The sequence below is a fragment of the Homalodisca vitripennis genome, chromosome 2 (genome assembly GCF_021130785.1).
Source record: "Homalodisca vitripennis isolate AUS2020 chromosome 2, UT_GWSS_2.1, whole genome shotgun sequence".
NCBI classification, from domain to species: domain Eukaryota; kingdom Metazoa; phylum Arthropoda; class Insecta; order Hemiptera; family Cicadellidae; genus Homalodisca; species Homalodisca vitripennis.
The window spans coordinates 212,648,415-212,675,763 of record NC_060208.1 but is presented as its reverse complement, the minus strand read 5'-3'; the positions used below and the strand labels follow the sequence as shown (position 1 = coordinate 212,675,763).

The following is a 27,349-nucleotide window of genomic DNA, read 5'->3' as shown; positions in this document are numbered from 1 at the left end:
ATTTTGAATGAGTAATATTAAACATTTTCAAACTTGACAAAATTTATAATTAATTTTACAAATTGTCAATCAATAAATACATTTGTAAATAATAAGTGCAATAATATATGTGTATATGTCTGGAGTATGAAAATAATAATTAAGGAGAGATTTGTGATTTGAAATAGGTAATTAAAAATTTTCAAACTTAACTAAATGTACTTGTGTATATATATATTTAAATATATATATATATTATGTATATATATTCAATTAATAAATACATTTGTAAATAATCAATACAATATAATATATGTGTATATATATCAGGCATATGAAAAGGAGAATATAGGGAATATTCATCATTTGGAATAAGTAATTTAAAATATTAAAACTTGACAAAATATATAATTGTACAAGTACTAAATTAATAAATACATTTAGAAGTAATAAATACAGTAATGTATATATCTGGACTATCAAAAGAATAATTAAGGGAAGATTCATAATTTGGAATAATTAATTTAAGATGTTCAAACTTGACAAAATGTATAATTATACAAATATTCAATTAATAAATACATTTTGTAAATAATAAATACAATAAATATATATGTATATAACTGGACTATGAAAAAATAATTTCATAGACAAGTCTAGACTTGTATGTTAGAAAAAGTATTCGAATACAAGTGTGTTTTGAATAAACTGTATTCGATTCTTTTAAGTATTCGATTCCCCCATCACTACCCCAAAATACTCTCGTGGCTGTCGCCCCTAAGGTGTCTAGCGCTCGTCTCTCCCTGTTCACTCTCTTGTGTTAATATATTCTTGAAGAACCATCTCGTCCACCCTAATTTGAGGTTTTTATGGATTCCTTCTAAAAGTAAAGTGTTGTTTAAATATCCCTCGAAGCTTAATTAGTATATTTATGTAATTTATCTCCGCTGGTCCCATAGTATTGTATCTATCGTGCTACATCCATTTGTGCCTCTGAGATCCTGTAAAGTCCTGGGCATATTTTGCCAAATTTTGGAACTCAAAACGAATCCTACTCACGGTGATCGATGTAAAGGGACGTGTACATCCAACCAACCAATTACCCTTCTACCCAAGGAAGTCTACCAGTGGACTTCAGTTTTCTGGCTAGGAAAACAGTGATACTCCGGAACCATAAGTAAACCATCGTAATTTCCATATTTAATTTTTTAATAATTATCTTGCTCCTCCGTAACTCAGTTTTTGTCTTGTTCTCTTAGTAATTATTAATTGCACTTAGATCTACAAGGACCTTAGCGTTGCTTCCAGAGTGAGAGGATATTCAGGATGGGTAAGATTAGGGGCCGCCTCCTATCGAGATCCATGAGGAAGAATTACGGCACTAATCTCAAGTCATCTACCCTCGAAAGAAGGGGAGGTCAGCTCTGAACCAGCCTCTCCAGTCAAAGCAGGCATGGGGTGGCACACCCTTGTTGAGGCTAGAAGGAACCTCTCATACTTAGGGAACGAACCCCACCAAACCCCAATAGTCATCTCCCGCAGTAGACTAGACCTATCGAACTGCCCTTGCACCCAAGAATTTCCACATTTGCGGTTAGTTATATGCCGCTCCTTGACATGCATAAGGTTGCCCAGATTGAAGTGACACATCGGTTCTTGCTGTGCCCAGTGGTAGGTTCAACTGGAAGGTGTAGACCAGCCAGAAGTGATCCCTGCTGGGTATCCCTAACTCAGTTAGTGCCCGTTGCTTCCTTTAATTCGAACCTTATTCTGTTCTAAGTAAATATACAATGATTTTAAAACCCCTTATGTTACAGTAGGGTTGGATCCAAACTTTATTCGAGAAAACATGCTAGGTTAGAACACTTTACATGTACGTTTTCCAATTAACACTGCGTCGAAAATTTACTTACATAACAGACTGACCAAGTTTTTAAAACATTACAGTTGAAAATACAAAAACCAAACAGTATACCATTATTGTTTCAATACTCACTCAATATCTGCTGGTCTAAGATTGTGATGGGAGAGTGGAGGAAGGATTTGACCAGACAGTCGTGTATGCAGTTGGCAGCCCTGTTCAACATTAATGACACATTGTAGTTGACCGCCACGCCTGTACAATAATAAAATAATATCAGTTGGTTTTAGTACTATTTAACTAATTTATCTCATACATTTAAACTTAAATACAACACATTTAATAAACTCTTTTTAGTAATACAAATGTATTTTTTTTATTTTAGCACTTAATTATAATAAAAAAGTAAATTTATTCAGTCCATAAAATAATGTAATGTCATAAAGAACAACACTTAGATATTACTAATTTATATTTAATTCATATTAGACTTTACAGTCTCTGTTATAACGTATTTTACTGTATATTTATTTCAATTCAATTATATTTATTCAAATTAATATATAATTAATTTTCTATCGTTCATTTATTTCATTTGATGTAATTTTATAACATTTTATTACATATCGATTAAGGAGAAACAATTTGATAGTCATAAGTATGGTCTTTTTCAAAACCATTAAGCACATTTTAAAAACTGTTTTAACAGACAGCTTTGTCAGGAGGAGTTATGGGAAATTAATAGATCACTCACAAACTTATCATCCAGTTAATTAAAATTAATTGGTTTCTTTCCTTTATAAATCTGCAGTAAAATTTCCATTTTTATAAGATTCGGTTCCCTTCCAGGTTGAATTAAACGAAATCTTGTGTTATTGCTCCCGTAAATGTAATTAAATTAATTAATAAACTAAACATTGTTTTTAATTTTAAGTGTTTAAGTCTTTACCCAGAGAATTTTAAATCCCCCATGATGAAATGTTATTAGCATGTCTAACAGTAGTGATAAATTATTCGAATAAATTTTCTGAACAGTTTAAAGTCGGTAAAACTCTTTGTTCTAGAGTGATACAGTCCGACGACAAATGAACAAATGTAATAGAATACTTAGTCAAGTTGAGTTTGTGAATATTCCATAACTCCGTCAACTTTGTACAGTTGTGTGTGTACGAAAACTAGTACAGAGGTGTTTCGTCCTTCAGAAGAAAGCGGTACGAATCATTGCAAAAATATGAATTAGAGAATCCTGTAGGGATTGTTTTAGAGAACTAGATTTGTTAACCTTCCCAGCTCTCTACATATACAAGACCGTCTTGTACTGTCGTTAACAAATGTGAGGTGACGCGGGGCAGGGACGTTCATGACTACAATACCAGAGGACGGGATACGTTTAGATCTACGCAGCACAAGCTCAAGGCTTACGAAGCTGTACCATCTGAGGTTGGAGCTAAACCGTTCAACAAGCTCTCTTAGACTTGCGTGTAGAAAATAGGAAACCACTGTATAAGAGGAAGCTAAGGCGCCTACTGGTGCAAGGAGCCTACTACTCTGTTGGTGTGTTTGCGGATAATGAGGATCAATCAATCCTGTTGGGTTGGGGGAGCTGTTATGTGTAACACTTTAGCTTTTTACCTTGCACACTTTCTACATTCTTTGCTTACAATTATAAGCATTATACAATTGAATTTAACATTTTTAAGGATACTTGTTTGTTATTTGTATTGTTTTGTTACTTTTACTTATATTGCTACAATTATTAATGTTATAAATATAATTGTTATTGTAATCATCATCATCATTATTATTATTGTTGTTGTTGTTGTTATTATTATTATTAATATTACTATTACTATTGAAATTGCTATTGCTATTGATATTGCTGTCGTTTATTAGTATTGTTTTGTTATTTTTACTTGTATTACTATTATTATTATTGTTATAAATATTATTGTTATTATTACTGTTATTGTTATCATTTCTATCATCATCATCATTATTGTTGTTGTTGCTGTTGCTGGTGTTGTTATTATTAGTATTATTACTACTATTACTATTGACATTTCTATTTGTTGACATTTGTTGTTATTGTTTATTTGTTTTGTTACTTTTACTTATATTACTATTATTAGTATTGTTATATATATTATTGTTATTATTACTGTTATTGTAATCATTATTACTATAATCATCATTGTTGTTGTTGTTACTATTACTACTACTACTATTTGCATTGCTATTGTTATTGATATTGTTGTTGTTTATTTGTATTGGTTTGTTACTTTTACTTGTAATACCGTTATTATTATTATAAGTATTATTGTTGTTATTACTGTTATTTTTATCATTATTATCATCATCGTTGTTGTTTTTGCTATTGACATTGTTATTGATATTGATATTGTTGCTGTTTTTGTCGTCGTCGTCATCATCATCATCATCATCATTACTATTACTATTGCTATTGATTATTATTATTATTATTATTACTACTATTACTATTACTACTGTAACCCTTTGATCATATTATTGTATAAACAGATACTGGTGTTTATCTACCTGTTAAAACAGCACCAGTTGACAAATACCAGAGAGCTGGCAGTGGAGTATCCTCCTCGTTGAGTGGTATTTTCAACCAATGATCCCACATACTGCTGCTGTTGTTACTCAGTCTGTTACAATAAATTCGAAATCAGTTGTTACTCACCACACACGCTATCACTGCAACAAGAAACTACGCTAAAAATAAATGCTATTTATAATAATACACAAGGTAGAAAGAAGTATGCCACACAACTTGTCGCATAACAGGCTTCGCTTCATTCACAAGATGTCCTGCGTGCTGATAGACATACTGACAGTTATGCAGAAGAGAAATGTTTGATTCCTCTGATATAAAAATAGAAATTGAATCAGCCTACCTAGTGAGATAGGCTGCAATGACGCAGAGTCAAATTCTATGTTTGACAGAAACGAAGTTAGATGCTGAATTTAAGGTCTACTAATGAAATCTTTCTCAAAATATCTCGCCACATGATATATTCATGTCTTTGTTTATGTTAGGTTTCATAGCAGTGTTTAAATAATAAAGGTTCCGGTGAGAGGGAGGGTAATACAACGAAATGGTGCGCTGACATCAATTGCCGACTTTTAATACTGATATACCTTGAGAATATGTCAAAATATCCCTATGGTAGTGTTCTGCTTGTTTACAAATTTATTTATTCTGCTATGTTCTATTATGATTTTCCACAACATCACTGTTAAGACATTTGCGAACGCTCAGCCAAAACCCATTGAATGGCATACACCATCATCGAAGACTTCCACGAAGCTTTATTGAAGATTTTAAATCTATTGGTCAATTCGTTTTCGAGAAATTGGGTTTTTTCAACATTTAAGTGATAGGCATCGCTAACGCTCAGCCCATTATCTGTCAACTGTATAAAATCGCCTGTCATTTCATAACATTCTAGTTCATTAATCAACTTTACCTTCAAGAGATTTGAAAAATTAAATTTTACTCTTGTACAGTAGACCACATTATATATTTGAAATATTAATTGCCATCGCTTTTATTAGAGTTATATGGATATCGACATCAAACCCCGAAAATCTACTGATTCCGAGAATGGGGTGATTATAATGCAGATTTCTGAAAAATTCCCAACTTAACGCCATTTAAAGAGTATTGTGTCGGTAGTGACTGACCCTACTATGAAGCAGTAGTCCCAGGTGGTGAGGAGGCCTTGGGCTAGCAGCAGACCTATAGCAGTAAGAGCCAGCCCCACCTTGCTGCAAGACCCCGCCACAACCCTCAGCACCGCAGTCAAGCTCGGTCGCACCACCACGTCTTCCTGTGAGTCCTGGGGGGTCCCGGTGCCTTTCGTCCCCACCGTCGACGCCGTCTTCATCACCGGACTTTGCTGAATAACAGGAAGTACAGTTAGCAATTTCGTCTCTTGCTATGAACAGTATACATAAGAAAAAAGCATATTATTCTCTATGAAACCACAGATATATATTTTTTAAGCGGCATACAGACTCTTGGATGGCTGTGAGTATTAATGTTTCCTGTGAACCCAAGAAACTCAGTTAACTGTATTAAGTTTACCGTACAATACAGTACACATTTTGATGTAATATAATTGGTAATTCCTGTTGTTAAGAGGAAGACACATCTTATATGAGGAATTTTACAAATTATTTGGCTTCAATCGCTCCGCACAGTTTCTGTTCGTTTTAACTGAAAAAAGAGCACAGATACACGTTTTGGGAACATACAATTACATCACTGATATGTGGGCCCCAACGACCCACTTATTTTAAACTAAAAGTAACGTTTGGGTCGTTGGGCCACCGATCGGTGGAATGACTCAAAGGTTGGGGATAGTAGGAGTACCGGCGGCAGTACTTGTAGGAGCACTCGAGCGTTACAATTACACCACTGATATGTGGGCCCCAACGACCTCCTTAATATAAACTACACATAACGTTTGGGTCGTTGGGCCACCGATCGGTGGAATAACTCACAGGTTGGGGATAGTAGGAGTACCGGCGGCAATACTTGTAGGAGCACTCGAGCGTTACAATTACACCACTGATATGTGGGCCCAACGACCTCCTTAATATAAACTACACTTAAAGTTTGGGTCGTTGGGCCACCGATCGGTAGAATGGCTCAAAGGTTGGGGATAGTAGGAGTACCGGCAGCAATACTTGTAGGATCACTCGAGCGTTACAATTACACCACTGATATGTTGGCCCAACCACCCTCTTACTATAAACTACACTTAACGTTTTGGTCGTTGGGTCAACGATCGTTAGAGTGACTCACAGGTTGGGGATAGTAGGAGTACCGGCGGCAGTACTTGTAGGAGCACTCGACAATGTTCAGCTTGTTGTTGGTGGAGGTGTTGGAGGGTTCATCCATGTCCGAGTCCTCGTTGTCTGTGTCAAGGTCATCCGAGGTCAAGTCCGACGACTCCTCCAGACTCGCGATGGTGGTCACCAACTCCTCAAACTTGCCATAGCCCTCCACTTTACCCTGGAAAACGTACAGAAGAGGTTGAAATGGTTCAATAAACACATAGTAAATAATAGTCTGAAGTTGAATAAAACTACTATAATTTTTAGACGCATAAATATCATATGACGCCACTATCTTAAAGGCGAAAATAAGCTCAGAATTCCTTTGCCCACATCCCATTAGATGATTTGTTCATTAAGAACAATATTTTAGTGAAATATAATGTTGCCCGAAGTTAATATTTTAACAAAATTGATTATTAAACACAGTTTCCGATCCCGTATTTCAGTATTATACGGGTATTCACCTGAGAAGTTGACTCAGAAATAAATATTACCAAAATTAATAATCAATTAATACAGATAGTTTATAATTTTACAGCAACCGATGTGTCAAAAAATAAGCAAGATACCAATTCTTTTGGAAAATAAAAAAGCGGGCTTTTAATTGTGTTCAAAAGAAAAATTAAAGAAAATTTTAATTAATTTTCGAAACAAGAGTCAGTGTAGATTTGTGTGAAAAATATAAAAAAAACTGTTGTTTTTCATGCACTTTTAATTAACCCCCAAATAACTGCTTTAGTTCTTTATTACTCATAAGAAAAATTAATATTTATATTGTAACCAAACTTTTGCAGCTTGAAACAATTAGAAATAGTTATTATTACGTCGATAACTAACAAATAATATGTACACTTTAATTTTTACACGTCAAAAATGGAAAATATTTAAATATGGACTATATTACTGTATTTTCAAATCTAATCTAAGTAGGCTAACACTTCTACGACAAATGCTCCTACTGGCTTACATTCTTGAGGGCGATGATCTGATCGGATTTGACGATATGGCGATGTTTGTCAGTGACTAGGATGACGGTCTTGTCCTTGAGCAGACGTAGGATGCAGCGAGTGAAGATGCGATCAGACACTTGTCTGCCAAGCCACCGGAACGGGTCATCCAACAAGTAGATGTCACATTCGTGATACAACGTTCTGCAACACATACATTGTAACTCAATATAGTACGTAACACTGTAGAATTTAACAAAAGCTACGTGTAGTCGTTCAGTAGACGTTGGATGCAGCGAGTGAAGATGCGATCAGACACTTGTCTGCCAAGCCACCGGAACGGGTCATCCAACAAGTAGATGTCGCATTCGTGATACAACGTTCTGCAACACATACATTGTAACTCAATATAGTACGTAACACTGTAGAATTTTAACGAAAGCTACGTGTAGTCGTTCAGTAGACGTTGGATGCAGCGAGTGAAGATGCGATCAGATACTTGTCTGCCAAGCCACCGGAACGGGTCATCCAACAAGTAGATATCACATTCGTGATACGATGTTCTGCAACACAAACATTGTAACTCAATATAGTACGTAACACTGTAGAATTTAACGAAAGCTACGTGTGGTCGTTCAGTAGACGTTGGATACAGCGAGTGAAGTTGCGATCAGATACTTGTCTGCCAAGCCACCGGAACGGGTCATCCAACAAGTAGATGTCGCATTCGTGATACAACGTTCTGCAACACATACATTGTAACTCAATATAGTACGTAACACTGTAGAATTTAACAAAAGCTACGTGTAGTCGTTCAGTAGACGTTGGATGCAGCGAGTGAAGATGCGATCAGACACTTGTCTGCCAAGCCACCGGAACGGGTCATCCAACAAGTAGATATCACATTCGTGATACGACGTTCTGCAACACATACATTGTAGAGGGGTATTAGTGCCAGTGCAGTTGAGCAGATAGAAGCAACAGTGAGTCAGTGACACTATAGACAACACTCAACATACAGCTGAATCTAACATCAGTTCACATGCTATGGCACAACGTGTGAACTGCAATAACTTTTCATGGTTTATCTTTGGGAATTCTGAAATCGAATCGTTTCGAACATTTAAGCGTTCCCCAAAAAGGCAGACATTTTACCTGAAGGACAGGAGGACAAACACTAAAAAGGAGTACATGCCCTCCTAAAGCCGGACGTCTGGTCATCCTAGTCCTAATCCTCAGAAAGTGAGTGAGTTCTGGATATCTGTGAATGTGAGCTGGGTCCAGCCGCAATCTGCATTTACTAATACTAATGAATAATACTATTTGCTAGTGTTGTATTGAAAAACTGTTAAAAACTATACTAACCTTGCCAGATTGATTTTGGAAATTTGCTGAAGGGAGAGAGACACTCCGTCGTCAGTCCCGATGATGGTCATGTCTCCCTTGGGCAACTCCTGGATGTCTCTGACCAGCCCACACACCTCCAGAACCAGCTTCAGTCTAAAAAGACACGACAACTAGTCTCCATTCCAATATCCTGTATGTAATTTCAAGAAATATTGATGTACATAACAGTTTTTTCAACATAGCCTATGTATTGTTTTTTTTACATTTCTGGAAAAATACAACTTAATTTTCGGTGCTGTATTTTTCATTCCCTTTCTCGTGTAAAGCGCTTTGTTACTAGCGTCCCCGTCTCGCGTTTTGTTCAGTATAATATTAAACTGAATCCTTGCATTCTTATATTTGGTTGCAGAATGTGTAAGATATCAAATTCGGCTTATTCCCACCCTAAACATTTTTAGTTTTCTCATGTTTTGAAATGTGACGCTTGATTAAAAAGAAACTTTATATTAGAATTCTTAAAATCTTATGCAACCAGAAACTAGGGATGACAGTGAGCACCATGGCTTGGGACAAAACTCAAGGCTAGTACGAAAGTAGTTCTTTATAAGTAGCGGCAGGGAAAGCCACGCTACTAGAACTTCCATTATGTTTTGCCGCAATTAGTCTTTATCTTTTTCATTTTTAATATTTTGAAAAATTAAAACTTAAAAAATTAATATAAACAATACCTGTTTATTTCCCTCAGTATCTTTGGAGACATTTAAAATATGGTAAACTTAATTCAATTTCATTTTGTTACATTCAATTATTTTTATATAGGTATCTAATTACCAAGAATAGTAATAAAGTTGATTAATGCCCTTTCGAAATCAAAATCACTTAAAATTAAATATCAGAAAAACAAATTTTAAACATTTTACAACTATTGTATTCAATTATTTTACATTACAGCAGCCCGCACCAAAAATAGTCCGATTTGGATTGTGCGTCAGAATATCCAAAATAGTCCAAACTCAAAGGTCAGTTTTATGTGTATGTCAACTTACCGATCAGTCTCATCATCTGATGCCACAAACAAACACCAACACTTTTTACCGCACATAAATATAAATATTTTTTTTTTTTCATTTTATGTTTTGGACACTTGTTATCAAACCGACGTCATAGCGGAAACAGCTGATAGTCAGCAGCGATATGGCAACACCGCCTCAAACGTCATCAGACTCTTTTGGTGCGGACTACTGTAATTGTGTAGTTGTATATTATAGTATTCCCACCTCTGATCGTTGATGTGTTTGCCACAGATGACATTGTCTCTTACTGAAGCAGCTGGTAGCAACCACGGGGTATGGGGACAGAAGACGGTGCGACCACGGATCCCTACCGTCCCCGAGCAGGCGTCTATCTCCCCTTGGAGAAGGTAGAGAAGTGGGGTCTGAACAGAACAGTCCATATAATAACTACCAAAGCGTAACTATAGATGAGCCGCTTTGAAAGCGACCTGCGCGAAGATTTCTTGCGCATAGGGGGAGGGAGGAGCAGGAGCTCGACCACGCCTACCCACACCCCGTCTTTCACTGCTCGATCTATTTCCCTTACAAGGCACAAGTTGGAACCGAGTGCTTTGATTCCCTGCGTTGGTGTTTTGGAGCATCATGCTGTTTTGTTATTCTCGTTATTGTGGAATAAACAGTATTATGATTTATGTTAAGAATGGTCCATTGCAACTGTTTGATGTGTTAATATAATTAAGAAGTATTTTAACAAATATTTATTGTTAACAGCTGTTGTTATTATTACTGGGTTTGTAAATAGCTGTTATGTAACACATACCCTACGAGTGTTAAAGTGGCAACAAGTCCTCCTCCGTAGACTAATGGTTATAGTCTCGACTCTCTAACCGAGAGATCACGGGTTCAAATCCCGGGGAGGTCCAATCATGTACTTTGTACTTTAATAAAAAAAAAAACAGTGCACTTTGAAGCCGGCATAGCTGACGATGAGGCTGAAATGAGATTAAAAAAAGTGGCAACTGAGGAGTGGTTGGTAAGGAATGTGGAGGGGAAGTGAGTCCGCGCTTCTTCTCCCTCTCCACATCACACTCTCATTCCCTCTCACACCGTTAACATAACAGGTCGCTTTCAAAGTCGCTCATTTATAATTTCCCTCCTCTTTCCATGTATTAATGTTATATTTCTGCATACTTACTTTGGCTACTTGCTCATTAGTACCTACTATATGGAGTACGCAGATTTGCTGTAGAGTATGTTCATAAAGTATTTACCAATCAATTAACTACTTGACGTTTTTGTCATGATCTCTTGAAATTTCTAGACTCTAGAGGTTCGCAAAATTTAGGATGGTTTAGTAGTTTTTAAAAGCTCACGCATTCTAGGACATCCTAAGTGTTTCGGGGTTTTTCTGAAGATTTCCAGCATCTGGAGGTGGTTGGCGTTTAGAAGGTCTTGGCGAACTTGATCCAGGATGGTAGATTATAACCTCTAAAACTTTTTTGACTAAATTAACTCTCAGCTTCTGAGAGTTTCCGGCGTCTAAAACTTGCCGAATTCTGGAACCTATGGTCCATTATGATACCTTTCTATTTTTAGAAGCCTTCGGTGTATGGAAGGTTCTAACGTCCCGGAATCTTGGAGATCTCAATTTCTGTTAATAATTTATAGCTCACGAAATGATGAAGTTCAAGAGGCTTCAGGCATATAGAAGCTTTCGACTGGTGAGAATTGCCAATTACTAGGTATATATGGACACCTCGGAGTTCCTAGCTTATGGAAGCTTCATTCCTTTGAAAATCTCCAATGTCGAGAGAGCCTTTAAGGGCTGGTGGTCTCAGTAACCTTTCTATATCTGTAAACTTCTGACCTCTTGAATAAACCTGTCATTGCAACCACTTATCATTTGGATCTTCAATGATTTAGAAGATTAAGGAGACCAAACGTTCCAGCCTTCGAGTTTTCCATAGTAGTTTGACTACTAGATGTCATAAGACATCTGTACTAGTGGTGGATACTAATGTACAATCCTAGAGGTTTCTTATTCTTTCACCCAAAAGCAAACATTAACTTCTCTAAAATCATTCCACAGAATGTGAACATTTTTCTAGTTAGTTGGGATTTTGTATAGATAACCCATAAGGACACGCGAACATTGCGTTTAATTCCATTTAACACTGCACTTAGTGCAGCGTCTGAGATGTAACACTGGCACACACTTCACTCTTGTAATCTGGAGTCCAAAGTCCGTCTGAAGGTATCCAAATAAGTTGGCGACGAAGAAGTTTAAAACGAACTCTTTGCATCGTTTCGACATCAGAGATACTTAGACTACAAAAGAAGTCTGCATTGTGCACCCAACTGCGACACTGTGTAATTTAGATACAGAGATGCTCTCATTGTCTCATCAGCTGCAAAGTTGAGTGCACTACAATTTTTTAGATACGATACCAAAGCAGGGTGGAGCAACCGAGTTTATTTTAACAAATCCATACAACTAGATATTTCAATTTTAATCTTTACATAAGACCGCATGTAGTGTCAATGGATACACTTTATCCAACAATACAAGGAGAATATTACAACAAAACAAAAGATAACAAACTTACGAATGACGAACAAACATGTCTTTGACTCACATGTTATGTTATTGGTGAATATAGTAGGTAATGTATTGACATAGTAGTTCTATTATAAGATCATAATGAGCGAGTAATTAAAAAAAACCCTTGTGCCTTTGTGTTTGCAACTTGAAAACTTTTTATACACCTGATTACCATATAAAATTCCACATCACTTTCAGTTGTATTTATCCTACTCTAACAAATCCAGACAATGTTTAATAACAGCTTGTTTTGTTATACCCCTGGGGGTGTGGATAAACAAAGCGATGTTGATGTTGTGTTGCCATTGTACTCCAATGGCTAGTGCGCTTGAGGCGTTCACTACAGCTATCGCGTGAGTAAAAATAATAGTTACGAACTACGATGACTGACTCGCTGCTTTTATAAATAAACTTTACAAGTAGCAATTCCTACTTTTTCCACACTGTTCTTGAATACTCTTACAGGAACTCGCAGTCCACACATTTCAATTAAACGGAACACTAAAATCAATAAGCTATCATATACGCAGTGTTTACACAGTTTCTGTTCCAAAGTTTACTTAGACCATGTGGCTAACATTCAGACTGTTAATTTACCAATGCATATGATACGGGGATTTCATCAACTTTAGAGGCCAGTGGGGCGGAGCCCTGGTAACTTTAGTCATATAACGTACTTTTCTCAACGTCTTTGGTTTTGAGTCTTTAAACTGAAACTAATAAAGCTCTTATTTCTTTCTGAGCACGAGAACTTTACTGAATACACAACGTGCTTTAACTTTTTCAAAATAGACGCCAACTTTTAGATCATGTAGTTTACAAGATAACACTTTCAAAAATTAAAAGTTAATGGAAGTGCTTTACTGTATTTGAAACGGTCTGCAGAAACGGTATTTCGTTAGTAAAATCGTGTGTAGTTGTAATTGAAATAGTTCTAAAAAATTATTTTGTAATGTAAATCCAATTTATCCGACAATCAAAATTGCAGAAAAACTACACCAGTGGCTAAAGTAGAAATGTACACAGCCCACAGGTATTTTGTTTATAGCCATTTCCTACTTCTGTGCTCATAACTCAGTTGAGAATTTAAATAGAGTCTTGCGCTTGCTATTCCTCATTCGTTTAAACAATGTAGGAGTTCGAATGTTAAATTTAGCTCTAGTTCACCTTCCTTTTATTGCAGCATCCGGTATCTGAAGCTGTCTCAGACTTGACTCCTGGAATCTGATTGATGTAGCCATGTGATCTCTTCAGGCGAACATAGCTCCAGATTACAAGAGTCAAGTCTGAGACAACGTCAGATACCAGGCGCTGCAATAACAGGAAGGTGAACTAAATTTAACCCTAAAAATGAATCAACCTTTCCTACCATAGCTACTTTTTGCCTTGAAAACTCGGTTGCTCCACTGTGTTAAGAAATCGTATCAGTAACGTCGTAGTGCACTCAATTGTGTACCTGATGAGACAATGAGACTACCATTCTACCTATTTATAGGTGTCTCTGATGTCGAAACGATGTAAAGGTTCGTTTTGAGCTTCTTCGTTACCGACTTTCTTTGAGTCTCTTCAGACGAACATGACTCCAGATTCAAGGAGTTAAGTTTGAGACAGCATCAGATAACAGACGCTGCAATAAAAGGAAGGTGAATTGAAACTAAATTCAACATTCGAATTGAATCAACGCTGCCTACCATAGATACGTTAAATGTGTGAGTATAACACGCCACAAAGAATTCGCTGAGGTTGTATGCAAAATTTTAATTCTGTAACACATTTCATTAGGCTTCATGATACTGTGTCACATGTTCAAATGTCGTATTGTTTTACTCAGTTTGTTTACAAATTTATTTATTTTGCCATTTTGTTGTACCCGTCAAGCTTGCCTATAAGACTAACGCTCAGCCAAATCCCACGGGTGGCATGCACCAACATTGAACTCGATGGTGTTTACATAGAAATCAAACTTCATGCAAACTTTTAAGTCATCAGGTCAGTTGGTTCTCGAGATATCGTTTAGACAGAGAGACAAACAGACAAATTAATTTTTTCCACCCTCGAGAAGAACTGTTAAATTTCATGCAAAATCTAACTAATAGCAAACCGTATTTACGTTAATTCACAGATTTACACATGCTCAATCACGAATGTTTCATAACACAATCGGCAAAGCCTAAATGTGAAAGACCGAGCGGAGCTACCAAAGGTGTAACAATGGAAGAGAATTTGTAGATGCATTTCCATATTTTTTCTCACTCTTTCGTACTTTCAATGATCTTTCCTCCTCCCCTCTCCACCAATATAGGTACTCCTAAATTCGGTATTGAGGTTTGTTTAATGCTTCAACAAATAAACAACCTATATTATTCACGGTTTTAAGGTTTAATAGCAATTATTATTGCTATGTCGATTGCGTCATAGAGGACATAGAAATCCGATTTAAAACCATCATAGCCTCAAATCATCCTTTAGATCTGAGCCCCGATAATCTGGGTTACATGAGATCTGTTCCTTTTTCAGAGAGTTCCTTTCTACGCTAATAGCACTTCAATTGAGGATAGAAGACGTGTTAAAGAAATAACTGTTTAAACCCATTTGGTACCGAACATGTTATTGGGCTCCGAGGGAATTGGTCCCATGAGTTCACGGTAGCCATACCAACGGCTAAAAAAAGGTAAAGGTAAAGAATGTTTTACTCGACTAGGCGAAGTTAGGGCTAAGAAGCTCTTAATCAACCTGGAAACCTACGGCTTGACGGTTTAGACTACAGTGAAGGTTTAGCTTAATTCCTGACTTAAAATATGTACGTATGACTTACAGAAATAACTACTGGCTAGTTATTCCAGTGTAATGGTTATTCCAATGTACTGGTTATTCCAGTGTACTGGTTATTCCAGTGTACTGGTTATTCCAGTATACTGGTAATTCCAGTGTACTGGTTACTCCAGTGTACTGGATCATCCAGTGTACTGGTTACTCCAGTGTACTGGTTATTCCGGGATACTGGTTATTCCAGTGTACTGGTTATTCCAGTGTACTGGTTCCTCCAGTGTACTAGTTACTCCAGTGTACTGGTTATTCCGGTGTACTGGTTATTCCTGTGTACTGGTTATTCCGGTGTACTGGTTATTCCGGTGTACTGGTTATTCCGGTGTACTGGTTATTCCGGTGTACTTGTTATTCCGGTGTACTGGTTATTCCGGTATACTGGTTATTCCAGTGTACTGGTTATTCCAGTGTACTGGTTATTCTGGTGCACTGGTTATTCCGGTGTACTGGTTATTCTGGTGTACTGGTTATTCCGGTGTACTGGTTATTCGAGTGTACTCGTTATTCCGGTATACTGGTTATTCGAGTGTACTGGTTATTCCGATGTACTGGTTATTCCGGTATACTGGTTATTCCGGTGTACTGGTTATTCTGGTGTTCTGGTTATTCCGGTGTACTGGTTATTCCTGTGTACTGGTTATTCCGGTGTACTGGTTATTCCGGTATATTGGTTATTCGAGTGTACTGGTTATTCCGGTGTACTCTTTATTCCGGTATACTGGTTATTCCGGTATACTGGTTATTCCGGTATACTGGTTATTCCAGTGTACTGGTTATTCCGGTGTACTGGTTATTCGGGTGTACTAGTTATTCCGGTGTACTGGTTATTCCGGTATACTGGTTATTCGAGTGTACTGGTTATTCCGGTGTACTGGTTATTCCGGTATACTGGTTATTCCGGTATACTGGTTATTCGAGTGTACTGGTTATTCCGGTGTACTGGTTATTCCGGTATACTGGTTATTCTGGTGTACTGGTTATTCTGGTGTACTGGTTATTCCGGTGTACTGGTTATTCGAGTGTACTAGTTATTCCGGTGTACTGGTTATTCCGGTATACTGGTTATTCGAGTGTACTGGTTATTCCGGTGTACTGGTTATTCCGGTATACTGGTTATTCTGGTGTACTGGTTATTCTGGTGTACTGGTTATTCCGGTGTACTGGTTATTCGAGTGTACTAGTTATTCCGGTGTACTGGTTATTCCGGTATACTGGTTATTCGAGTGTACTGGTTATTCCGGTGTACTGGTTATTCCGGTGTACTTGTTATTCCGGTGTACTGGTTATTCCGGTGTACTGGTTTATTCCGGTGTACTGGTTATTCCGGTGTACTGGTTATTCCGGTGTACTGGTTATTCCGGTGTACTGGTTATTCCGGTGTACTGGTTATTCTGGTGTACTGGTTATTCCGGTGTACTGGTTATTCCGGTGTACTGGTTATTCCGGTGTACTGGTTATTCCGGTGTTCCTGTTTCCTTCACAATCCTTTCATCGTCAAAATTAATCTTCAAACAAAGGAGTACTCTAGACTTTTTCCAAATATCATAAACAACAAAAACGTTCCAAAAGTAACTACAACTAGACGGACACGGAAAGGATGTACAATGACGTAATTTAACCGTTTGGTCAACGATTTATATAAATCCAGTAATCGATGATCGAAACATAATAATTCTAATCGGTTGTTATTTACAACAAATATTACAAAATGAAGCACGTCGATAAACGATGATTCATTAATGCCAGATTAAATGTAAAATGATTTCCAATTAAAACGTTTCCATGTCTCTGTTTTACCTCCAACGTTTCAATACATGAATATTCAATAAATACACTCCAGTGGTTTTATCACTTAATCTGAACGATTATTAAATTATATTTTATAACAATAATATTTTACTGTCACAACATTACTAGTTTCACGTGTTTAATACTTTTAAATTAACAAGTTATATCTAAACGTTCAGGTAAAATATGTAGGCCTATATTTTTCCCTTTAAGACAGTTTCGTCTGTGAAGTAAAGTAATGGAGGAGGTTTCTGTAGGCTTTAATGGAAACCACATCTTTCAATTAAAGAGATAAAAACAAGGTCGTGAAGGGAAGTGAAATCTACAACACCATTGACGTGAATTTATGGACAGACAGGTTGTTAATTACCTTTCCTTTCCTTCCACTCTTCAATCGGAGTAATCTATTGTGATCGAAATCTGGGAAGAAGCTCGCAGACATTCTTTGTAGTATTACATTGTCTAGAGTGTGTCAAGTGATTGTTTGTGGCCACAAAATAATGTTTGACTTTTTATTCAATTATGGTTTTTTCAGTCCTATGCAAGTAATATAATAATTATATTGTGTTAAAATTGGACAATAATTCCTCGAATAATATTTTTATCTTTAAAAATTTACAGATCATTTAACAATAATATTAGTCTCCTAATTCGATAAAATTGTACACAGAGTGAACAACAAACTGGAACGTTTAGTTTAAATATTATATCCTAAGGTTGCTAGGAAAAAACATATTTTATTTTTTTATTCTGGCACCCTTATTGCTGAAAACTGACGCTCAGTTTTAATTCGTCGCGTTTTATTAACACTGCGTAAAGCATACTTCAGTTGTAATACATTTCTGAGTTTTCGTACTCTTAGAAAAATATATTGGCATGATGATAAGAATTTATTCTTATATGATGACGTAAATATAATGATGTATAAATATAAATATTCTTAACTGAATTCTTTCTTTTCACATTTGCAAACTAAAATTTGTCCCCTTTATAAACAATTCTTTTATTTTAATGTACCAATACAAACTAAAATGTTATAGAATCTTAACACTATTCCATCAGTCTAAAATGTCAAAATATATTGTCATTATATAAATTTTATTTGTAAAATAGATTATTTAAAGTCTTAAATATATTAAGTTTCGTATCTTTTATGTATATTTAAACATTGAGTAGTAAGTAAAAATGAGTTTGGCAACAGTTTGATTTGATTACGTTATACTCTTATCATCGTTGATAACATGTAATTTTAGTTAAATGTAATAAGAAACTTTCAATATTACCGCAGTGATCTGCACATCAAGTCTCTATCAGAGGAGACCGGACTTTTATCAGACTTTATCTTGTTTATTGTTTAGTCTATGTGACCATGCAACTTGTTAATGTGGTTACATTATATTCCATAATAATTTTGTTGTAAAGTATGTATTTTTGCTGAATAAATTTCATTATTTCATTTTATAAACTCCAATTTAATTTTAATTTTTATTCAAATAAATTAAAACATTAGTACCAAATTGTTCTTGGTTAATTAAAAAATAAAACTTTAAAAACTACATCAGAGAGAAAGTGTTTGTTCATTTGGTTAGGGGATTTTCGACAGTGGTTGGAAAAAAACCTTCATTAAAAATTATAAACTGCGTAGTTGGCTACAATTGAAGTCAGAAGTAGGTCAGCCGCAGGCATGCCGCGGCATGACCTATCAGGTATTGCACTTATCAATTAAAATTGTTATCAAACTAGCCCAGGTTTTTGTTATAAAAAGAGCTAGTTATTTGTCTATTAACGTAAATGTAAATCTGTAAATGCTATATTGATAAGTATGACACAAATAATAATTGAAATAAAATATCGGTACCGTACCTTAACTAACCTGTTGAAGGTTAATAATATTACAGTGATATATTTTGTCTTTACATTATGTGTGTTGGTAATTAATGAAAACAAAGAAGTGCATTATACTGTATAAATTTGGGTAAAGAACACAATAAATAATCAAACTGTATTTAAAATCTTCAAATTATTGTTAACTATGGTTTTTATAAACTTACCAAAATAAAAAAAGTTTGATATTTTTTAACTAAACTGTAAACTGTATAGACATTGTTGAAGTCTACATACTGTAATTTGCAGTTATAGACGCTCGGTAGTGGCGATGACGTTTGCATTTCCCCCTATTCCTTATTGGTAAACCAGCTGACTTACCTTAATTGCCGCTCGCGTATGCCCAGTGTATTTTTCCTTAGGTCTGTTACTAAACCAGAACTGTGGTACATTCTACATCAGAAACGCGCTATAATACACAGTTGAGATCTTTGTCTTCAGTTCATTCCCACAGTTACAATAAAATGTAATGAGTAGGAAATACTGAAATCGAAAGGACTACCAAGCTGATTCCATGGAAGTACGCACAGATATTCATGTTATCTTATGTTTGCTGCCTAAGAAATTGTTTGCATTCGACCGAGTATTCGGGTCCTAGTTACTAAGGTCATGTTCATAATTAGAAAATAGTCCTAAAGAATAGAATATCCCTGAACTTAAAATGCTCGAAATGCGATACAGAGGGGGCTCTGACGCATTTACATAGAAAATTTGATTACTCCTTCCATTCTTTGTCAGCAATGACGAAACGAATTATTGTATTAATTAATTTTTGAAAAGTTAAATAGAGATTGTATAAATAATGAAATGCCATTTTGCTCCCCAAAGGAAAACTATATATTTTGTTATTCAATTTAAGGTGGTTGATGCCTTTTTCACTTTTCCTGTGAACAGAAATAAGCCTGAGTTTTGCCCACAAAATCCATGTCATAAATTAAAAAAGATTTTCATGTATTTGTTATTTTTTTACTATAAACTTCAGTTACATATTTATAATTTAGAGATACAGTAAATGTATAATCCCCCTGGGCCAATTAAAACATTAAAAATGGAAAATAAGTCAAATGTTTGTAATTAAATGCACAATGTGTAACTGGGCCCGAAATGTACCATTACTGCAGTTGTATTTACAACCGGTAACGTAATATATATAAATAACTGTTGTATTCTACGCACTCGCTATCAGCTGTGACTGCCAGCCAGGCGACTGATCGTAACAAAGTAACGTTGTCTCTTATTTTCAGGTGACAGCTGTTGTATTTACATCCGGTTACGTAATAGATATAAATAACTGTTGTACTCTACGCACTCGCTATCAGCTGTGACCGACCGCCAGGCGACTGATTGTAACGTAACGTAACCTTGTCCCTTGTTTCAGGTGACAACTGTTGTATTTACATCCGGTTACGTAATAGATATAAATAACTGTTGTACTCTACGCACTCGCTATCAGCTGTGACCGACCGCCAGGCGACTGATTGTAACGTAACGTAACCTTGTCCCTTGTTTCAGGTGACAACTGTTGTATTTACATCCGGTTACGTAATAGATATAAATAACTGTTGTACTCTACGCACTCGCTATCAGCTGTGACCGCCAGCCAGGCGACTGATTGTAACGTAACGTAACCTTGTCCCTTGTTTCAGGTGACAACTGTTGTATTTACATCCGGTTACGTAATAGATATAAATAACTGTTGTACTCTACGCACTCGCTATCAGCTGTGACCGCCAGCCAGGCGACTGATTGCGACCTGTCCCTTGTTTCAGGTGACAGCTGTTTTTACGTCAAGACGTCTTCAGTAATTGCTTGTTTTGTTATTCCCTATGGTCGGAATTTTTAATTGTCTAATTCTGCACCTATGTTATTTATATGTACTCTGAAATGTCGTATACTACTTTGAAACGTTACATATCGTTACTTTCAGAATGATGAATCGTTACTCCAATATTTAGAAGGATGAAGAAAATTAAATTATTACAAGGATTTACCCGCGGCTTCTCACGCATTTTCCTGTTTAAAACTCGGACAATATATTCATGTATTCTTTATCTATGACATAATAAACACTCCTGAGATAATCTATAGTCACTCAACGGTTTTCCAATCTCTTGATCCATTATAGATTTAAGTTTAAAGAACAGTGTCTGGGAGTCCTGAAGTCGTAAAGTGAAACAGTTTTTTATAAGATTCGTATTCCCTCCAACATTCCATGATAATTTATTGAAGTGCTCCGACGATTTCAGTAACAATAAGAGTTAGCCTTTTTATCCCAATGACGAAAGTGTATCGTCCAACTAAAAAGTTGCTGCGGTCAATATGGGTCTGTTCTGGTCGTTTAAATTCACCCCCGGTCTAATCTATTTACAGTTCCACAATTGATTTATGCTGTTGCACTAACCAAAACAATGGGCTCATACGTTGGTTTCGGAATTCCAACTTATATAAAATTTTGGTGATTAAGTGATTTTGATATTTTTACCGATCAATAAATATGTATAAGGAGTATATGCTTCTAGTATAAGGGCAAGAGTGTGTTATCCCCATTTTCTTTTCTATAACTACAGTAAAAATTCCAGACACAATGTTAAAGGAGCTAACCAGATTCGATTACTTTATGTGCAAACATTCACAGCTTTATTTCATGAGGTAGTTTTTATAACAGTGTATAAATAGCATTTCCATGGCATTAGATGGATTATTGATCATTGGCGCAATTAAAATTTAAAATTAGATTACAGCTTCGTCTCTGCAATCTGCACTACACTATTAATCAAGCAGTTTACAGTAATTTAATAGTTACTAAAGTTTCAATGTAATCAAATTTTTCTGCCTCTTTGATGAACTTCAACTGAAAGTATCAGTTCACTTTGTATTACGTGTCGTAGCGCAATCTGCCGGATCCAATATAAAACACTCTAACGTAAACAACAATTTATAAATAAAAAAAATAATTAAATAAACTATTTAAATCGGATCAAATCATGAATCTAAACCATTCTCGAATTCCCTTCAACACACACACAAAATTTCCTCAAAATCGGTCCAGTCGCTGAGGAAGAGTTCAGTCACATACACACGAACACAAGAAATATATATATATATATATAAAGATATGTTCTTACATAACACATTTCTTCATTGTACCAAATTACAACTACGGAATAAAGGTATTTCTATAAAAGTCCATAAAATCTATTTCTGTTGAAATATTTTTAGTTTATACTACAACTTCAAAAATCCAAGTTTTAGATTTTGAATTTTTGTTTTCAACGTAAATTACTTGTCCTACAATTTACTCTTTAACACTCATGTTCTAGTGTTTTTTTTCTAACACGTTTTCTTATATAAACGTGTATATGTGTGTGTGTGTGTATATATATATATATATATAAACCAAAAAGTTTATCTATACGAGCCAAGAAGCTATGCAGCAATGAAATAGACTTCCTAAATTACATTGAAAAATTAAGCAACACTTTTAAACATTTAAATTACCCAGACAAAATTTTAAAAAATCAAATAAACAAACCAAAACATCCAGCAAGCTTCAATTATAAAACACAACCAAAGTTTATTACACAGTTTTTTCCTGATTACACAAAATTAACAGTATTATGAAAATTGCCCATAATGTCCTACTTTCCTCTCTAGATACCCAAACTTTTATGTCTAAAGCACCTAGAGTAATATTTCGAAAACCTCCAAATTTGAAAAAACAAACTTGTCCAACCTAAACTACCTAAATTACACCAACCCGTTACTAATGGGATGTGAACCGTGCAACAAACCACGTTGCGGTTCTTGCAAAATTTATGAAAAACTCTAGGGAATTCAAAAGTAACGTAACAGGTTTAACTTATCCCATCATTGGCAAAGTAAACTGTGACTCTAAGAATGTAATTTACACCAAAATTAATTGTAAATTTTGTGACAAACAGTACATTGGACAAACATCTAACCACCTTAGAGTCAGAATAACAGGGCACAGATTTGATATTTTCCATAAAGACAAGGAGAAGCCATTGGCCAAACATGCTGCTGAGCACAAAAAAGACAAAATTGAAGAATGTTATAACCTTAAAGGAACTAAGTAAGGTCTTCCCTTGTCATGAAGAAAATTTAAATAGATTAAAATTAAAAAAAATCTGGAACAAGCACATCAATTACTTTTAAAATCAAAAATACCCAAATGGTCTAAAATTTAAGATAATTTTAACTTTTCCAAATTTCCATCTGTGCCATTAATGATATATCAGCTGGGTTTTTGAATGTTTTAGTTGCGTATATACATTTTTGGTAATTGTTGTGTTTCTTGTTTCTTGTTTTATTCATTTATATTATGCTTCCTGAAGATTAGGTATTAAATCCCACGAAATATATAGAAAAGCCTTGTAATCTTCGTTTTCATTTCAATAAGTTAAATAGTATATATATATATATATATATATAAATATATATATATATATATATATTTCCTCGTACTTGAAATATATATATATGGGTGTACATAAAGTCCTGCACGGGTATAATATTTTCTGAACGATAACACATAAAGAAACAAGATTTGGTACATCAATACTACTACACCTAAAAATCTACTTTTCGAAGGAACTATCTATCAGTTTTCTGTAATATCATGGGGACGTCCCGCAAGGAGTCAGAAGGAAAATCTGTAAATAGGAGCATAGGTCAATATGGACATCATTTTAAAGGGCTTATCTAGCAGAGTTTAATGCCGCAAACCGCACTCAAAAAGATTGATCCAGTACAAAATGGCGGCTGTTCAAAGATTTTACTTGGTTACATTTTTATTAGTAGCTATAACCCCAGTAAAGCAAAACTGCAACCAAACGAATACTGCAGCTAACTACTACATTATGCTTGTCAGTTGTACAGAAGTGAATTATGATATTAGTTATCCTCAAGGGTTACAGATTTGGTCCCTAATATATTGATAACGGGGAAAACCTGATAACAGTAACAATTAGAAATCTCTTATCTTTTGGGTCGCAGTTAGGACTTTCCTATTAGCCAGTCTATTCATAGTAGGCTAATTCTAGTTTTTCTTGTTTTAGTAGTGCTGTCCATCCATTTTATCAGTGCGCTTTAGTACAAAAGAGTTTGTCGTATTGCTTGTAGTTTCTTCAACTACACTATGTCGCTTGACGAACGTGAACGTATAACACTTCTTATGATGGTTGGGGAAATAACAGACGATCACATGAGGAAGCATGCCATTTATTTAATGACTACTTTCACGAGAGGCAGCCAATTTCTATAACAACTGTAGGGAGAACTGTTTCAACACTTTATGAAAACAGGAAGTGTTTTCCGATCGTCATAGTTCGCTGAGATTTCTAATTGTTACTGTTATCAGGTTTTTCCCCCCGTTATCAATATATTAGGACCAAATTTGTAACCCTTGAGGATAACTAATGTCATAATTCACTTTCTGTACAACTGACAAGCATAATGTAGTAGTTAGTTGCAGTATTCGTTTGGTTGCAGTTTTGCTTTAACTGGGGTTATGGCTACTAATAAAATGTAACCAGTAAAATCTTTGAACAGCCGCCATTTTGTACTGGATCAATCTTTTTGAGTGCGGTTTGCGGCATTAAAACTCTGCTAGATAAGCCCTTTAAAATGATGTCCATATTGACCTATGCTCCTATTTAAGATTTCCTTCTGACTCCTTGCGGGACGTCCCCATGATATTACAGAAAACTGATAGTTCCTTCAAAAAGTAGATTTTTAGGTGTAGTATTGATGTACCAAATTCTTGTTTCTTTATCTGTTATCGTTCAGAAAATATTATACCCGTGCAGGACTTTATGTACACCCTGTATATATTTCAAGTACCAGAACATATACGAGTAAATTTGTATGTATGTTTGTCTGTATATCTCTTTCTAAACGCACAATATCTCGAAAACGAACTGAACTGACATATAGACTTCATAAGAATAAAGCTTCATTTTTATATGAGGAAGAGTGAGTTAAATTACGGTGCACGTCACTCCGTGGGATTTGGAAAAGCGTTAGCGGCAATATTTTTACATTGCTCTTATGGCTAACCATGATGGCAAGAAAAGAGCACAATAAATTTGTAAACAAACTCAATACACGAATAAGAGATACATACATGTAAAACATTAGCCTAACTATTCCAACAAATTTGACGTCATTTTATAGTAATTTAGAGGTAGAAGCGTGTGAAATACTTATCCTAACTATCCCAACACATTCAACACAATTTTATAGTGATTTGATAGTAGAAACATGTGAAACACTTATCCTAACTATCCCAACACATTCAACATCATTTTATAGTGATTTGATGGTAGACTCTTATTATTTAAACACCTATATGAAACCCAATTTGAACAAGAATATTGAACAAGAATCTGAATGTATTATGTGGCAAGATATATCAAAAGAAATAATAAAAATAGACTTTAATGTTGCATGAAGCTTCATTTCTACAAGAACGAGTTCTTTGATGTCATTTTTGTGATACTACCTTTTACACTTAATTCCATGTTTTTTTTTAATACACAAATAGCTTTCCAGACTTAGCTTTAAAATGTAACCAATCTAATATTTACCAAAGAATATATATTTTAAAATGTACTGTTGCATGACATATATGTACCTTAATTAAGATATGATGACCAGATCGCCCTTAAAATGTTGCAAATAATATTAGGTTCATGGTCGTGTTGAGTTTTTTCAATTTTGTATCAATTTTCACAAAACGATGATGGTTGGTCACATCGGCCATTATGACATTTTTGCACTCTAAAAAAATTACAAGATCAATCTTTAGCTCATCCAAAAAATTGAATAACTCTAACAGTTTTACCTAGCTAATTAATTGTTACGGAAATAGGATTGTCCTAACATTTCCATCGTTCCGTGATACAAGAAGTAAGTATCACTACATTTCGAGTTCTGCAATCTAATCTCTTCCTCAGGTAAACAACTAATCTAATACATTACTATAATTCCGGTTAAAACAAACAACACATGCCATAATTTTTTTGATACACGCATAAGCAAAAAATCACAATATACAAGTTGTGTGTCAACTCCATGCACAATATCAGTCTCTAAAACATGCACATAACAAACTAAAAGTTATTGAAACCGAACCTAAGAGTACAGATTACAGTAGGCCTGCACTGAACGAACAATCTCTAAGAACTGACCAGCGACCAATAGCAAATCTTGTTTCTGCCGTGACGATCGTCATTTACTATTGTCTTCTGTTCAGTATTCTGTGGTTGGTCGCTAAGCCAGCCAGCCATATTGTAACCGTGCAGACAAAGTTGTTTTTAATTAAGTACAAGTTTTAGAGAGTGTGCTTTAAGTTAACACACAACATGTTTGTAGTGATCCCTAACTTAGGCTATGCTTGCCACAACGCTCTGGTATGGTTTGTTTATTTTAACCTACATTGTAGAAATGTCCACCTGAGGAAGAGATTAGATTGCAAAACTCGAAACGTTAATGTTTCCAATTTCTTGTAACACTAAACGATGGCGAATGTCCGGAAAGTCCTGTTTCCTTCATCGTCCTTCAATTCGAGATGTGTTTCTTGAACTATACCTTCCCAGCCCGCCATGGTCCGACAACTGACAGTATCTGACCCTCTTTGACGTCGAAGCTGATCTTGCTGAGGGTGATTGGGCCGTTGGAGAAACACTCGGCGGTTGCTCCCGCCAGTGAGATCCTCAGGTCCGCCGGCAGTTCACTGTCGTACTTACCCACCTCCGGACAGTCGACCATCACCAACAACTCCTATCACAACACGTCACTTCATCACAAGGTGTCTCTGAAGGGGTAAATCTTTACTTACGGTACGATTTTCTCCTTCACATCAAGTAGAAGGCTTGATAATGAAAAAACTATTCTGATAGTTCCAAAAATCAAAAATTAGTTTTTAGCGTAAAATATTCATTTCAGAACCACTGGAATAGAAGTATGTTGACTCGTCTCACCAACCATTTACTAGGATCTTTCAATAATTAAAGAGACAAATGGGTGTGGAGAAGAAAACGTTTACTTTTACAAAACAATACTTTTTCTACTTTTCAACATAATCCCCTTGAACATTTTTGTACTTGTTCCAATGGGCTATAAGCTTTTATACTCCGGGTATTATCGTTTGAACAAATTTTTACAAACGTTTTCAAACCCTCGTTTGAAGCACACTGAGAACGAAATAATG

General features: G+C 35.4%; 1 protein-coding gene across 3 annotated transcripts in view; it reads right to left on the bottom strand.

Moving 5' to 3' along the window:
* LOC124355388 (ATP-binding cassette sub-family C member 4-like) overlaps positions 1–27,349 on the bottom strand; it is a 107,048-nt gene that overhangs the window by 29,398 nt on the left and 50,301 nt on the right. For all 3 annotated transcript variants that reach the window (XM_046806512.1, XM_046806511.1, XM_046806513.1), the window contains exons 10-17: positions 26,728–26,919; positions 10,281–10,438; positions 9,022–9,156; positions 7,677–7,860; positions 6,675–6,884; positions 5,549–5,763; positions 4,397–4,509; positions 1,976–2,095 (exon numbers count right to left, since the gene is read on the bottom strand). In XM_046806512.1, coding sequence (XP_046662468.1) covers positions 1,976–2,095; positions 4,397–4,509; positions 5,549–5,763; positions 6,675–6,884; positions 7,677–7,860; positions 9,022–9,156; positions 10,281–10,438; positions 26,728–26,919 — 1,327 coding nt within the window. The remainder of the gene's footprint in view (positions 1–1,975; positions 2,096–4,396; positions 4,510–5,548; positions 5,764–6,674; positions 6,885–7,676; positions 7,861–9,021; positions 9,157–10,280; positions 10,439–26,727; positions 26,920–27,349) is intronic.